Source organism: Anolis sagrei, chromosome 4 (assembly GCF_037176765.1).
Source record: "Anolis sagrei isolate rAnoSag1 chromosome 4, rAnoSag1.mat, whole genome shotgun sequence".
NCBI lineage: Eukaryota > Metazoa > Chordata > Lepidosauria > Squamata > Dactyloidae > Anolis > Anolis sagrei.
This window is the reverse complement of record NC_090024.1, coordinates 62,244,587-62,261,257: the sequence shown is the minus strand read 5'-3', so window position 1 is coordinate 62,261,257 and position 16,671 is coordinate 62,244,587. Positions and strand designations below refer to the sequence as shown.

The window sequence follows — 16,671 nt, the reverse complement described above, 5'->3', positions numbered from 1 at the left end:
CATGGGACTCCTATCTGTAGTTTCATTTGCCCACATCTAACAAAATATGTCCTCTACCTCCAGCCATATTATAGATCCTCCAGCACAATTCTATTGTATTCTTCAGCCAGAAGTCCTTCATTTCAATAGGATTTTGCTGTTATCTGCAGTTTCTGATATCCACACAAAGTCCCTCGCAGATATGCATGTTGTACTGTATATGATAACGCCTGGCATAGGCAATTGAAACATTAATTGTTTGTTAGCTATTTAATTTATAAACAGTGTTGAAATTGTGGAGAGAGGTTTCTGCTGACCTGCAAGGTGAATTCCTGGGACTTCAGAAACTCCATGGAAGTTGACATGGAAGTAGGCAATAAATGTATGAGAAAAGAAAGAGAAATTGAAGTTTTCTCGGCACTCAGGCAGCTGAGACCAGAGCTGCTTCCTCCTGTGCTTGAAGTAATATGATACAAGTTTGTCTCAGACAATGCTCCCTTGTGCGGAACAGCTGTCTGGAGGAGTTGGCTCAGGGCTGTTGGATAGAGGCTTGTATGATACATAAACATGTTTGGCGTTATCTAGCCAAGAATGAAATGGGTTAGCTCAGACTGAATGTTTCTTGTCAAGAACACAATTTCCTGCTACCCATAAAAACAAGTTAAAGTGGCAGTGTTTCCAAGCTGAGTATAAAATAACAGGACATGTTTCTTTACATAATTATCTACATGTTTTATTACATCATGATCTGCTATCTTTCTTTTGGTAAAACTCTGTAAGCAAATTAATACCAAGCATCTTTGTACCAACAGCCATCTTCAGCTCAGTCCTGTTCATGAGCATTATCAAAGTTCTCCCTGGGATTTATAGTTATGACTGTTATTAGATTCCAACAGAGTGTGCTCTGAGTAGCAATGGATACACACATAGCCATTCAATACACTGAACCTCTGATAACCAATTCTTGAACATATTTAAGGTACACACCCAGACTTTGAGTGTAACCTCAAGAGCTCCCATCCCACCTCATAGCTGACTGAGTCCAGCAATCATGGGATGGTAGTGAAACTAGTTGTGGCCGTTTATATCTCAGCACTGCCCTACTGTTTACACAGGCCCAAAATTGGAGAGTAGTTCAAATTCTAGGCCAGACTTCAGACTATTCCCAGACTTTGATTAATGTGGGGCAAGGCTATATACGGGGACACCACAGAACTGATCCAGGCCCATTCTGCAGTAGGTAGTCAGTGTAGCGAGCTCTATTTGGCATATGTATACATTACTTATCCTATACCGATAGGGAAGATCAGGAGAGATGTAATTACATTTCATTGAACTAGGTTACAGTATTCCACATAGTCAAGAATTCTCTGCAATCAAATATTAGCAAGTAGGAGAAAGAGAGTATTTCTAACAATAATGCTAGAACTTTAATTTTGGAGTGGGTTAGTAAATAAAACTTTAAGGAAACCGACTGACATATTTCTAGTTCTTTATGACATTTTTGTAAGCTACAAATTGGTCTACCTGAGGTTTTTTGTTTACTTAAAACATTTTTATCCCACATTTCAGCTCAAAGCAGTTTACAGGGATAAGATTGTTCCTGCTTTAAGGTTTAGAGTTCCAGCATTCCTGTAAGCAGCCATAATGGACCTAGAAAGTGTTGGCATTCCAACTGTAGCAGGAAAAGTTTCATGAATCCCATATTTCTCATTCATTCAGTTTCTCTTTGTCACAAGGCAATTTTACCACATGTCCAGCTATTTTAGTGGCTCCCATCCCCCCCCCCCCAAAAAAAACAGCAAGCATGGCTACAAATCAGATTGAGTATGGAATTAAGGACACTGAAAAGTGCCAGATTCTTCCAGTTCCCATTTGAAAACTCTGTTCAGGGCCAGGAGTAACATTAGGCAGAGGGAATTGTTGTTCAAGTATCATGTGCTAGATAAGAGGATGCAGTCGTAGTCCATTGTCTTTTATTGGTGAAAGTGTTTCAGGAAACTTACTCCGTGTCCCATAAAAACAGCCTACAGCTATGGTTAGGAATTCTGTTCCATCACCAATATTGAAATAAGATTCAACTGCCAGTCCTTCTGGCTTCTGTAGATGGATTGAGTAAGGAGGCTTTATTGGCTTGCCTGAATCTGTGAAATACCTTGCACTGGGTCTGGTTCTACTACTCATTTCACAAAGATTTGAAATTAGTCAAAAACTTCATCAATGAAGAAGTTAGATTATGACAGCTGTGATCTCCAATGGCAGTGCAGTTGGAAGGCACACACTTTCTTGCTGCAGGTTCCCATTTTAGTCTTTTGCCTCTCCAGGGTCTTTAACATGTGTCTCACATCTCAGAAAGCCAATGTTAAGCTAGGTCAACCCATCATCTGACACGTCATAAGGCATCTTCCTATATTCCTCAAAGGACCATAGAAAATAAATTATCTCAATCAGAAGTGGAGTTATCTTAAACCAGTCACTAAACAGTTGGAAAATCAAGGCATTCTTTGATTTTATTCCCTGCCTGCGTATCTAAACTCCTATAGTTTTCAAATATTGGGCTTATTTAGTTATTTTTGTTCACTGAAGTGAGGCCAATGCTACACCAAAAAACAATATATTTTTAAGTAACTAGTCCAAGCACACAAGCATGTTTTGTTCACAATTCCACCATGAGGCAGAGTTGAAAGGCTAGTTCTCTCCAGCCCTCTGCTTTTCAGTGCTTAAGATGCCTTGTGAAGTGTCAAATGGCCCAGCTCCAGCTGAGGCAGCTGTTCTGAAGGAGATGCAGTGAGAAGAGTTTTCATAACAATGGGAACCACATGAAAGCTCTCTGAGTAACTCCTCCCCACTATTGAAGGCTCTTTTCAGTTGAGTGGTTTGCACATTACGATGAATAAAGGACTAGACACACCAAGGGGTACATTTTCAGCACAGTGTGTAGAGAATTAGACACGCAACCCTTACGAACAATAATGGCAGGATGGCAGTTGTGTGTAGAATTCCCTATGCAGCTTGCTGGGTATATTCCACTTCAAATTTCCAGCCTACGATTGTTCCTTCTAATGCTCAAAGCCAGGAAGGAAATAGAAAGAGGTGATCTCTTTACATAGAGTTGGAAAATGTGATTGCGATGGCTGGAGTACAAAAAAGGAACTTCTTCAGAATTTCTGTATGTTTCTGAGGAAGAGCAGTGGCAGACCTCCTTGTTCATGCGTCTCATATTTACAGCGAGTCATACCTAAGTCCCATAGAATCCAATCCTACATATAGAATTAAGTCTCATGGTTTTCTATTTGCCTAGATTGACTTCCAGCAGCTTAATATACAGTGCAAAATGCTAAGCTTTAATTTCTGAATTTATGATTGTATAGGCATGTCATTTTAACAGCTGATGGGTGCAGCTGAGATTATTTCTGTGTATATTGAATTCTTTATTATTCTGATAGCAGATAAAAGAATAGCAGACTCTTCCACATTTCTGTTTTTGATTTCATTGTCACGTTTCATCTGCTTTTGAAGCTGTCCAAATGACAATTAAAGCTGAAGTCCATAATTTTATCTTCTGGAAGTGAACTTTTGAAATATTGTTTATTATATGCCACATTTGAGGGAGGAGTGATGTATGTGGACATTTTAATTCATGGAAATCTGCATCGTTTTAAAATGATCTCCGCACATATTATGGTATTATTCAACTCGTAATAACAGAGGGATCTCCAGTACTTATTTGGACACTTTCCTCATGGTTGTGCATAACACACTTTTGATATGTTTTGTTCTCTTTTTAAGTTCTAGGTAAAATTCGAACTGCAGTTGGCAGTGCACAGCTTCTCATGGCTCAGAAATTTTACCAGTTTAGAGAACTGTGTGAAGAAAATCTGGTATGTAGAACTGTAGACACAATGTTACGACTGTATTCAAATTTTAACTTAGAATCAAGGCCTTCATTGCATTTTTATAACATGAATGCAATTAACGAAGTTTTTTCCATGGGTTTTTAAAAAGATTTTAAAAACACTAACCAATATCCTATATTGGGTATTTAGCTATAAATGTGTAGCTAATTAATATCTTCTGGCCCAATCCTTACCAGTCCACCTTAACAGTCAGAAACAACATGTAGAAAAAAGGTTCAGCTCCCCATTGGGGCACAAGAAGAATTGTGTTTCTGGCCTTCTCCTCCCAGAAAGCAATTCTGCCTTAAGGAATTGCAATATGAGTCACGTTCTGACTGTGACAGCCTCTTTGACTTTCGTCCTTTCCTGAGTGGCAGCTGAAAAGACCTCCTTTGCTCATTGCCGCTGCTGGCTACTAAGGTGGACATGGGGAAATATTTATGATAGTGACAATAGTGCTATGCTCATGAGTATGTAATGTTATGAAATACAGAGCAGTTACATTACTGTAGGTTAAAAATCTGTAACTGCGATACAAAACGTTAACATCATCACCATCGTGATATCTAAAAGTCTGCATTTGATACCTAAAAGTAAGCAGGTCCCACGCCCAGTATTTTTCATTCCATTGGTAATAACTAATGTTTGTTATTATTTGGCTCTTTCATACTGTAGTCATGCTTTTCTGCACCAGTGAAGCCTATACAATGTTTATGAAAGACACAGCAGTCTTTTCCATCAGCCTTGCTCTTATACTTTCTAAAGACTTTTCATAAATGAAAGAAAACCTCACATTTTTGCTTGTCTCAGCATTTATTTACAAGTATTTTAACATACAATATCACACAACAGTAACTTATTTGTAATTTGATTGAAGGCCAGGATGAAAGGTTAATTTACATCAAACGCTTAATATGCTACCGAGGTTGCATGCACATTGCAGCAGTTACTGAAAGAGAAAAAGGAGTTTATGCTGGGGTTAGACCTAAGGGACTGCAAAACCATTAAAATGACATTTATTTGGCCTTGTACTTATTTGAAATTATTATTTGGGGGCACAAGCCTTTGAGAATCATACAAAACATTGGACACAAAGTTAAGTCTAGTGAAGGCTAGCCATACCCATTTCCTCCTCTATCATGTCACCTCCACACCAGGCACAATGACTCTCTGCATGTGATACATTGCTGCCAGACACATTCATGCTAACATAGGGCCATTCCCAATGTTAGTTAGTGACTTCCATGTGAGTGGAGCAATGAAGCTGCCCTTGCTTTTAGTCTTGACTTTAAAGGAGGCTTCCAAGGTACTGAAGTGCACTGAAAGTCTGGACCCAAACTCAAGAGTGAATTCATCCCCCCATTGACATGGGAGCCACCAGCTGCATCTAGTCATTTGCATCTCGCTGCTATCTAGGATGGCAATTTTAGCCAATTTGCAATGCAATCCTGTATTAATCTACTTAGAAGAAAGTCCTACTGAGCTCAGTCTCATTAAGTTCAGTGTGACTTCCTCCTAGGTACTTGTAAAGTGTAAAGTTACAACTTTAGTGTACTTCGTTGGCTAATATAACTTATGCATGGACCATTTGCAAGTGGAGACCCACAGGATCTAGAAGAGCCTCAAAAATGTCAGAAACCCTCTAGGTTTCTCCCCTATATGCCTGTCCTTGGTTGCAAATGTAATACTATGTGAAGAAGGACATTTCCAAGCAAGGCTGAAAAGGAGAGAGGCTCTACCTTCAAGTTCTATCGTTAATGCTGCCCATACAGAAAATAATATCAACTCACACAAAGCAACATGCTAAGTCAACATTATACTGGCCTCTATAGCAGCAGTGCAAGGGCCTGATACATGTTCAAGAGTTTAGCGGATTTCACTGTTCACAATAACATGGCAGTAAAATGCATCCAACATCACTGGAGCAGACCTATGTTTTGCTGTTCCTTTTTCCAGCCACTCAACAGCAGTCAGATGGTGCCTGATATCCTTCCATCTTCACTGATTGCCCATGGACATGTTCTTCAGTGCCATCAAGTTAAGTTATATGTTGGTGGCTCATTGTGCAAGGAATTACCTGGACACTCCTTCTACCATGGCTGATATATATATTGGCATAACAGCAACTTCAACCAGCATATGTCACCAACATGACTATAGCCTTACTTATACTCCCTACTACTCAGCCATACTGCCTTCCTCCCAATAATATGGGTAGGAGAGAAATTTCATAACTTTATGTTGTATTTTTAAGTTAATGTGCATTGTTCCCTTTCTGATACTTCCAAGATGAATATACTTTTGTGAGTGCTTCTTTAGGCATTCTATCTGATGAAAAGTTTATCAAAAATAGTAATCACCAACAATCCAACATCTCCTTAGTATACTGTAAATACTTCCTTGTGAAAATACTCTGTATGAGCATAGTACAGTGACTATGCAGTGCACAACGTACACTCACAGAGCACAGTATAGGGTGCAGAACTACAACACATAATGACAACAGACAGCTGACAAAGACAAAAGCACAGATGAACATCTGCACCCCTCTGCTTCCACCGTTATCAGCAGAATATGTCAATTGTGCAAAAGTAACTTTTTATTTTCTGTGCTTGTGTCTTTTGGAATTGTACCCAAAGTATTGATTAATACTCTAATTTAGTATAGATGTTTTACTACAGGAAAACATCTATGCTTTAGTATAGTGCAGCATTTTAAAGAGTACAGATGCTGCATAGATACATAGTGTATACATTACAAAAAAAACCACCTGAAAACAGCATAATACACCACACTAATGACACAACAAAAACTGCTATGCTTCAACATATAACCTACCTTACTATAGAAATCCCTTTCAAGAGAAACAGGCTTGAAACTCTTCCTTGGTAAACTGTGTCTTGACAATTTGTATACCTATGGAACCAGATCCAACGTTGTCATTGTGGTAGCATATGGCCCATTACCATAGCAGAACTGGATTTCTAGAGTTAGCATAAGAGATAGCACAATTTTCCATTGTACAACCAGGTACTCAAGAGGCAATATGGGTATGCTGTCTCTCCCCTACTATTTGTACAATGGTTAAATTCATCACTCCTACTCCAGCTGTGTTTTTTGGCTCCACTAGCATCCTGCTGCATCTAGGCCTGTGTCTGTCTCAGTGAATGGAAGTTCATGCATAAGTTGATATAATAAACCAGACATCCAGATGAGTCAAATCCACCACCTCAGTGATTAGATGAAGATAAACAACCATTTTGGAGCTGAATTTTTCATGTCTTTTTTTAAAGCACATTTTTTCATGCATTTCTTCTTTTCTGTTGTACAGAATCCTAATGCACATCCAAGACCAGCCTCCCAGGATTTAGCAGGGTTTTGGGATATGCTGCAGTTGTCCATAGAAAATATTAGTATGAAATTTGATGAACTTCATCAGTTAAAGGCCAATAATTGGAAACAGATGGATCCACATGACAAGAAGGTAGAACATTGTCGATTTTGTATGCTTCATTTAAAACCCTGCACAAATACTGGACAGATTAAATAGGCCTCTGCATACAGCACTGATGTTAAAAACATGAAATGGAGCTCACATCAGATTAATTTCATTGTAAAAATGTTTACTTAATAATCACCTGGGATATTATCTGTAATATGTTTTAGGCATTTTTCAAAGGCAAAGTTGTTTTTGTGAATGGAATAATGGGAATGTGCTCATTTGTCTTTTTATACTTAACAGAAAATCATACTAGATAATCAACTGTTGGAAGAAAATGCCTCATATATTGATTCTTACAGTTTAAATAAACAATATAGATAGCATACATAGTACAGTTGAGTATCCCTTATGTGAATTGCTTGGAATCAGAAATGTTTTGGATTTCATATTTTGGAATATTTATGCTTGAAATATCTTGGAGATGGGCCCAAAATCTTAATACAAAATTCATTTGTTTCATATACATTTTATACAGTAGCCTGGAGGTAATTTATATACACAATATTCCCAATAATTTTGTCCATGAAACAAAGATTATGTTCGTAGAACTATCAGAAAACAACAATGTCATGATCTCAGCCACATGTGTGAACAATTTTAGATTTTAGAATATTTGGATTTCCAGATAAGGGATACTCAACATGTACTTCCTAAACTAAGAGTTCTGTTTACTAATGCACTTTGAAATGTCTAAGTAAGTGAACTAGGGAAGTAATGTAATAATCACTTACTTGAGAATCATTCCCCATGGATGTGGGTATTCTCAAACCAAAACATCATAGAAGTTACATGGTAAACCTTTCATGTTATTGTTTTAATTTGTTTATTTGGGCTCCCCTCACTTATTTCATTTAAGACAGCCCAGCTCTGAAGCCTTAAATAGAATAGTAAACCTGGGCTCTGCTGTGTCTCCTAGAGCAGTACTTTCACAATCAGTGATCTTCAAGGTGTTTTATACTTCCACTGCCAGAAGTCTTTGCCAGTATAGTCATTGACCAGACAGTCTGGGAGTTTGAAGTCTCAAACACAACTGGAGCACCAGAGTTTGAGGACCACTGTTTTAGAATAAGCTGGGTTTTCTTTTTTATTGAAAACACTACATATTGTTTTGTTGTTTGTTTGTTTGTTTTTCACATTTGTGTCAGAAGCAGATCTTGGTCAAACAAATCCATTCTTTCCATACTTTGTTTGTATCAGAGGTATCATAACCACTTAAAAGCTGGGACCCATCCCATCAAGTTTCCATTTGCACCAAACAGGTTAGGTACAAACTGAGTTAGTAAAATTGACAGAGAAATGTTGATACAACCCAAAAGAATCAAGAAGTATAAATACGGAAAAGCAAAGTGCAGGAGAAAAAAAATCTCTGCATTTTTCCCAAAATGAAGAGAGGATGTCAATTTTTTCTCTAAAATATTTTAACCCCAATATGTAAAATAATGTAATATGCTCTTATCTACCTCCTCTTAGCTTACTCATAAAATTGAGAAGGAAACTTAAGGTTTTTTTAATCAGATGGGATCTAGTGTAACATCTGGTAGAGTGGTGCTCATGCTAGAGGATGAGGGTGCAGGGAGGCCATTTTTGCTGTTCCTCTTTTACTCAGTAGCCCCCAGGCCATAAAACACCATGAGAAACTATGCAAAAAACTTTGTGAGAAAAGATGGGTAGGTGAAAATGGCTTCCCTAATTCCTTCCTCCAATGGACAATCGGGATCCAATCCAGTGCATGCAAAATTTTATTTCCAGAAGTGTTTGACAGATATAGAATAAGTCACTACAGAATAAGTTCACTATTGTGAACTGTAGATTCTTCTACCCACAAATACAAAGTTATATTTGGCTTTTCATAAAGAAGAGCACAGGATCAGGTCAGACTTGAAGTCAGGCACAGGCAAACTTTGGTTGTCCAGGTGTTTTGGATTTCAACTTTCACAATTCCTAACAGCCTATGGATGGCCTAAGTTTTATTTAGAGCAGGCCCATGCCTGCTCTAAATAAAAACTGGAAGACAGAAAGCAATTTGCTCTTGCTTTCCCTCTATATGAAGCAGGTTTTTAAAATGTAAAAATACTTTCACATCTTTGAAAATGTGGTTAATGCCACTAGTACAGCATTCTGATCACTTCCCATATTACTTTTGAATAATTATACACAAGGGTGAGTCAAAAATTATCCACACTCTGGCTGTAGAATTTATTTTGACCAAGTTTCAGAAAAAACAAATACATCATTTTTAACACAATTTCCCTGCTTTTCAACACACTTTGTCCATCTGTTAATAAAATATTATTAAAATATGTTTTAGGTTGAGCTGCAAGCCACGAGTGTTCCGCTGCCTTCACCTCTTCATCAGACATGAATCTTCATCCTCATTCAGGGGTCCAAACAGGTGATAGTTCGATGGCGCAGGACTAGGACTATAGGGAGGATGCTTTAACACTTCAAAATGAAGTTTTGGGAGAGTGTCGACAGTATGGCAGTAGCATACAGACGTGCATTATCATGCAACAACACAACACCCTTGGATAGTAGTCCTCTGTGTTTTGTCCGAATCTTAGGCTTCGGCTCTTCAGTGAGCATCTTATTGTAATGAGCACTGTTGACTGAACCTTTTTCACTGCGTGCCATTCTTCTTTTGTGCAAAACACAAGGGAGTGGCCATTTTTCTTTCCCTGCAGTGGCAAATAAACTGACGTAAAACTTTCAAAACTACAGAGCCATGACTGGGGAGACAGTGACCTTATATGAAAAGCTTTGATAAGACAGTGTGGCCATCAGATGTTTGAATATAACTAGAGTGCGGATAATTTTTGACTCACTCTTGTATATAAGCAATTACAATAAAACATATACAGTTTAGTAATTGCCATAAAATAACTACTAGAAATAGTTTTCATCAGGAAGTTACTAAAGAATTTGGACTTTACCTCAATCCCCCATAGCTTCATTAATTTTGAAACATTTGTTCTGTTTCATCAGGCATAGGCAGAAAGAGAAGGAAGAAGTAAAGAATGAGCATGTTTAATCAGATATGTATGTCATGACATAATAGAGTCCCTATTTCTTACACTTTGCATAAGATATCTTTTGTGGCTGACAATCAAAACACTGCATTTTAAAGACAAATAACAAAGTGGGATCCATATGTAAACACTTAACATGTATTTATAAGACAAGACGTAAAATAGGTCCATTATACATCCTCAATAGGGAAAAACAAGAAGCCATGGTTGATATAATATTTCAGGGAAAGTGGTCCACCAGCTTTAAAATTTGTTTTTGCTAAACTAAACTTCAGTAAAAATATCAACTCTACTTCACCTAGTAAACTATTTCAACTGCATATTAGCAGTGATGTTCCTACACCAAGCAATTTAATTTGTTGTAAAGATACCCTATTGCATAGCTGACACATTTAAAACTAGAAAATACCAGTTTAATCATAAGTTGTCTCACTTTAATAATATGAGGAAATATTTTAAAGGCTGTTTCTGCAATCTGTGATGGAAGAATAAAAGTTCTGTGCCATGATGTTAGTAGGCTATTGCTTAGAATTTTAAATTAATGTTCATTTTCCATATTTCAATGAGAGACAGACAATATTTGTGAACTTGTTTTTGTATTTGTGCTTGTTATCCTTCATACTAAGTTTGAGTAAGAGCATAGATCAGTCTTTGCATGCCAAAGAAATGTAATGTTTTGAACAAATCCATTTCAGTTAAAATGATCTTAGCATTCAACAATGAGAAGGTTATAAGATATAACTGAAGTTATAAGTTACAATGAAACTGTAGTGTAATGTCATGAAAAATCCCTTCTTTGAGATAGCATGATCAAGACAGAAGGCCGTGCAGTTGCGAAATAAGGAGCTGCACTCTGTATTGTAGAGTCCTGCAAGTGTAGATGTAACATACATTTCTCTGAAGATTTTTTATATGTATATATATGTATGTATATATATGTATGTATATATAGCATGTGTATATATACCTCTTCTTGTTAACCTGCTATCTTTGGATGCCAAAGTGATGATTAATGTATGTTCTCAGAATCATTTTTAAGTAACACACACCAGCTTTTGAGTTTGTAATCAAATTGTTAACATCCGGTGCTAATTCAGCACAATGCTATACTTTGAGAAGCACTTTTATAGCACTATCCAAAGAGTGTATCATGTTACCAGGGTCAGACACCACTAACTACATGCTCTTTTTTCATATGTTTTAAAAATCTTGTTGTGATAACTAACATCAGGCTGCTAGTTCACATGACTGTGTTAAATATATCTGTTAAGTCCTTGGTGTTGTAAGCCCATTTAGTCTTGTGTATGTATATTGTATATAATGAGAGGGGGGAACCCCTCATTATTTGTGTCTTTCATACCAATTACACACTATTCTAATATTCTGAGTTGATTTTATTAAGAAATCCCAAGACTTCAATTAATTGTTGGGTGGTGGGTTGTGTTAATTACATAAAGGTTTTCCAATATCTTAGATTTTGGACATTGTATTACTCAGTGGCACTAGGTTTTGTTTATGGTGCTCTCCTTTCTGACCAATCATACCAGGAACAGGAGTTTGGATTTCCCAAAGGAAGCCACATATTGTGTTTAGTGGTGGGAACACTGGCCCTTTTTTGGCACCAGGTTTGTAGCTGACCTACCATGACCAGTGGAGATCTAGCACCATCCTCACTGCCACCCCTTTTTGCCTTAGGATTATGATGGTGATTAGTTGTTGTTCTCCATTCTTTGAGGCTTTGAATGCAAAATCCAGATCATTGAAGGAGAAAAAAGGATATAGGAATAACAAAATTTAGATTTAAAAGGTGTTCTTATTACTGACCTGCCTAGTCTGTCTGTTTTTTCCTCTTCCCCATCCCCATTTTTGTTCTATTTTTCCCCTGAGAAGCTGTATAATGTCATTAACCTTCTGCTTTGATCAGGAGAGAAGGGCCCCTCCTCCAGTGCCAAAGAAGCCATCGAAAGGTCAGGTGCCACTCATACGGGAACGCTCTTTGGAGAGCTCACAGCGCCAGGAGGCCCGGAAACGGCTGATGGCTGCCAAACGAGCCGCGTCTGTCCGCCAGAACTCAGCCACTGAAAGCGCCGAAAGCATTGAGATTTACATCCCCGAAGCCCAGACCAGGCTATGAAGGGATCCATCCAGGAGGACTCTTAATGGCAAGGAAATATCTCTTGTATAATCTGCCCTTCTAGGTCCATGCTCAGAGACACCAATAAGTATTTGTATCCCCTTCCTCCCTGTATCTCTCTCTCTTCTCTCCCAATGAAGTAACACTTCTGTGACGTAGTTGTCAATCCTTCAAGAGATTTTCGCTGTAACCACCCCTCGCTTTCTAAAGGTTTACCCACATCAACCTAGCGCTTTGTCCCATGTACTGACGCTGCCAGCTGGCCTCATGTAAAGACTCCCACAGATACACATGCGAACAATCTGTCACACACAGCCACACACACACACTTTCTCTCTTGCATACACACATCCCTGTACAGTAGGTGCACTAATGAATTCATTATTGGTCCTTCAAGTTAGTCCTTATCTAGTGTACAGCAATATTCAATCATAATGGTATTTTGGGAATCCAATATTGCAGGGTGAACTTTTAGGATTCTGTCGTCTTCCTCTTTAATGGTGAAAGGAGCCCAAGCTCAGAATTCCATCTTTGTAAGAGTACTGTTTGTTTATTTTTTTTAAAAAAAAGATGGCGCACATTATTTTCACCTGCAGAAATCATACCTTTTCCCGCCTGACCATTTGAAAGGATCTGGGGAGATAGGCCTGCTGTAGTAAATCTTTAAGCGTATCTTGCAAATGAAAACATAAATGATCACATGAAGACAGACTACAGCTGCACAAACTGCCAATTTTTTTATTTCCCTAATCACTTGAGAGTATTTTTTGATCAGCAGAAGATTGTAAAATTGATCTTCCAAGGAAAGTTCTATTTTTAAAAAGGCAATAAAAAGGAAAATTAGATGATAAGGTGGAAAGACAGGTGATGCTTAGATTAAATAAATGTTTTTGTCCAACTTGTAATCATTTTTAAGATTGAACCGTATTGACAATTCCTGCTGTAATGTGTAGGTTACACCAGTTTAAAAAGGTGAGGGAGAAGAAAAATGGGTTTTGTTGGTGTCCTAATCTTGAGAAGGTTTTCCTATTTTGCACATCCTCACAGAGGCATTTGTTGCTGAAATATTGTAAATGAAAAATATGCTTAGATGCTACTGGTCATCAAATATATCAGATACTTCACATCTTCCCTGTTGGTCTCTTCTTTAGAACAGAAAAGACTTAATTTTGTAGAATCAAGTAACTTCTGCAGAACATCAGCTGACTTTGAGTATCCCTTTCTTTCTTTGAAAGACTGCAGTCTATTCATGCTTCCAGCCTCTTAGGAATCAAGACTAGTAAGCAATACACTGGAAAAATGACTGGTGGAAAAATTAATTGACTATGCCAACAGAACATGATCATCTTCCAAGTGCCACAGAACTGTTGTTTTTTAGAATATGGTTTCCACTATCCTGCTAGCATATGCATGGTATAATTCAGATATGGTCTGAACCCTGACTGTCACACACTACAAAACTAGCAGATTGTGCCTTTGCGGTTGTTCAGTTGCAAGGTTTTGTCTGTGTTCAGTTCACGAATTTGTTTGTGAGGCTTTTTATTGACTCAAGGCGTTAGATGATGGATCTGGGCTGCAGAGACTTCTTTCATTGATGCTCTCCTATGTGCCATGTGAAGAATCTTAGTTCGTTTGTTCTGTGGAACATAATATCTCCCATGTAAATGGGCACCCACGTTGAGCATGACAAGACGTGACCATCGCTTTGTCACTAGGCTAAGAGAGATTTTTATTCTGTAAACAAGAGGTAGTAACAAAATATACTGACTGTGACTGGATAATCTGTACTCTGCTTCTTACCAGAGTTAGTATTCAGTGCCCTTACTGTTAAAACATTCAAAACATTCCAGCTGTGAACCCCTTACCTGCATGGTTAGCATAACTATGTAGCTTACATCTCAAAAATATCAACAGCCTGGCCTTTTTTGAAAATATTCACCTTCCGATCATGTCAGGACATATCACATAATTAATACAGCATCATAGTCAGGTGCTACCTTTAATTTTGTTCCAGAATTTGGGAGAGGTAACAGGTACTGGCAAGGAAAAGATTTTTTTAAAATCTGTAAGACCATTAGAAAAAAATTGCTACCTCTCAGAGCCATTGATATATCCAAGCTATATGTTTATAAACAGGGCACAAAACTGTCTCTGCTGTACTTTACAGGCAAAGGGCTAATAATTTAATATTTTAAAGACTTTTAAATGATAATGATGAATTATCCAGTGTAAACCAACACGTGAAGTAAATACTGAGTCTGACTTGCAAGGATTTCAACTGCATCTTATTTACGAGGGCCTGTTTTTATTTCATTTTTAGAACACTTCTCAGAAAAGAATTGCGGTAACAATGAAGGCTTACACACTGTTTGCAGTCCACATAATTTTTAAATTGTCACCTTTAAGATATATGATCATGCTCTGTCTTTGGAATATTTAATGACTCTGTGTATGACGATGTACAGAATAGTATCAAAGGACAATTTCTTAACTTTATTTGAAGGCCCAGAGAACAAGTGGCTTGAACATAACTGTACTAAGATGATGCCATAAGTTGTACAGTTTCATATACGACAAGCCCACATCCAATTACTTACTGGTAGATCTTGTTATTTTTTGTCTGTATTTACACCTGGGTAAATAGAGGATCAGGGCCTGAATTATGTATTCTAGGATAGGTGCATTTATACATCATAATTTTGGTATGAAATGTTTTAAAAAATGGTAGCATGATGCCTAGTCAATCCTATGGGTTCTTATGAACATAATAACCTTTACCCTAATTTTTCAGTGGAAAAGTGGTGTCCAGACTGTGAACCCAACATGAGGACAATGTCTGCTTTGAGATATTACAGTATTGCAGTGGCCAGGAGTAGCTCCATCCTGACCATTTATTTGTTCTGTCTGTAAGAAACCGACCTTTTATTGCCTTTGACCTTTTGATTTATTACAGAGCACCATAAACAAGCAACAAGAACAGAAGATTTAAAAGAAGATATATTTAAGGCACAGTCCAACCAAAGTTAAGCATTTGAATTCCCATTAATTTCAGTGGGAGACTTAAGCACATGCTCAAATTTCTCCATTTGAAATTAATGGAACATAAATAGCGCCAGCTTTGCTCGGATTGTATCCTTAATGTTTTAACTGAATTTGTATGTAGTTTTTTAAAAGCCCAAACACTGTTACTATCAGATTTTTGAAAGTTCAAAACTAGTTGGGGTTTTCTGGGTGGTGGGATATGAAAATAGGTTTTTGGCCTCCTAAACCAAAAGTTTTAAAGTATTTATTATATTTTTTGCAGATGTTTCCATAAATACTCTTTAAATTTTTTGTAATGACAGATGAAGAAATGGATTAAACATTTTAATATTGAAAAGGTAAATAGTAATAATAAGTTATTTGTAATATATTTCAGTTTATTTATTTGAGTGTTCCCTCAAAGTTTTGGTGTGCACTATCACTTTATTTTAAACTTTATATTTGTGAATTGTTTGTTTGTTTGTTTGTTTGTTTTCTAATTTATAATGCATATTTGAACTGGAATGTAAGTCACTGGCATATTCACATTCTACCTGCTTTTCCAGTCATGATAATCAGTGTGTTTTGATTGGCAAAACTGGTACAACTTGCAAAGCCTCCAGATGGAGAGGTGGAGAGCATAGTATGGCATTATGAATTGAGTTTTCATAGGATTATCTACCTATCTGGTGTGTGGACGAAACAAATGTAAATAGATTAATGTTTCCCATAATGTAAAAAAGAGCAAATTAATAAAATAAATAATGCACTGCTTGTAAGAGCTGTGGCTATTCATTCCCTCTTTGCAAACAACATAAATACCTTTAACCGGGTTACATATAGATTTCTTCAAATGTAAAAAACTTGGTTGACTTATACAACAAACCTTCACGTGATTCATCCTATTGAGTTTACTGTAAAGCATTGGACAATATTAGCTGTTCACGTGTGCCATCTTTTAGTTTTTGAGACCATAATTCCATAGAATTGTTTCAAACTTTTTTGGTATAGATTTCTTTTTTCATGTCAGGAGTGACTTGAGAAACTGCAAGTCGTTTCTGGTGTGAGAGAATTGGCTATCTGCAAGGACATTGCCCAGGGGATGCCCAAATG

The 16,671-nt window shown here is 37.3% G+C and overlaps 1 protein-coding gene and 1 long non-coding RNA gene across 6 annotated transcripts in view; one reads left to right on the top strand and one right to left on the bottom strand.

The window, feature by feature from the left end:
• The window catches only part of LOC132774736 (uncharacterized), a 40,778-nt gene extending 40,261 nt beyond the window's left edge, over positions 1-517 (bottom strand). The window contains exon 1 of the long non-coding RNA XR_009631431.2: positions 297-517. This is a non-coding gene — a long non-coding RNA (uncharacterized lncRNA). The remainder of the gene's footprint in view (positions 1-296) is intronic.
• Positions 1-16,337, top strand: part of DLGAP1 (DLG associated protein 1) — a 360,663-nt gene extending 344,326 nt beyond the window's left edge. For all 5 annotated transcript variants that reach the window (XM_060775114.2, XM_060775115.2, XM_060775112.2 and 2 more), the window contains 3 exons: positions 3,769-3,860; positions 7,207-7,359; positions 12,328-16,337. In XM_060775114.2, coding sequence (XP_060631097.2) covers positions 3,769-3,860; positions 7,207-7,359; positions 12,328-12,537 — 455 coding nt within the window. In that variant the 3' untranslated portion in view covers positions 12,538-16,337. The remainder of the gene's footprint in view (positions 1-3,768; positions 3,861-7,206; positions 7,360-12,327) is intronic.
• Positions 16,338-16,671: the final 334 nt, after the last annotated feature.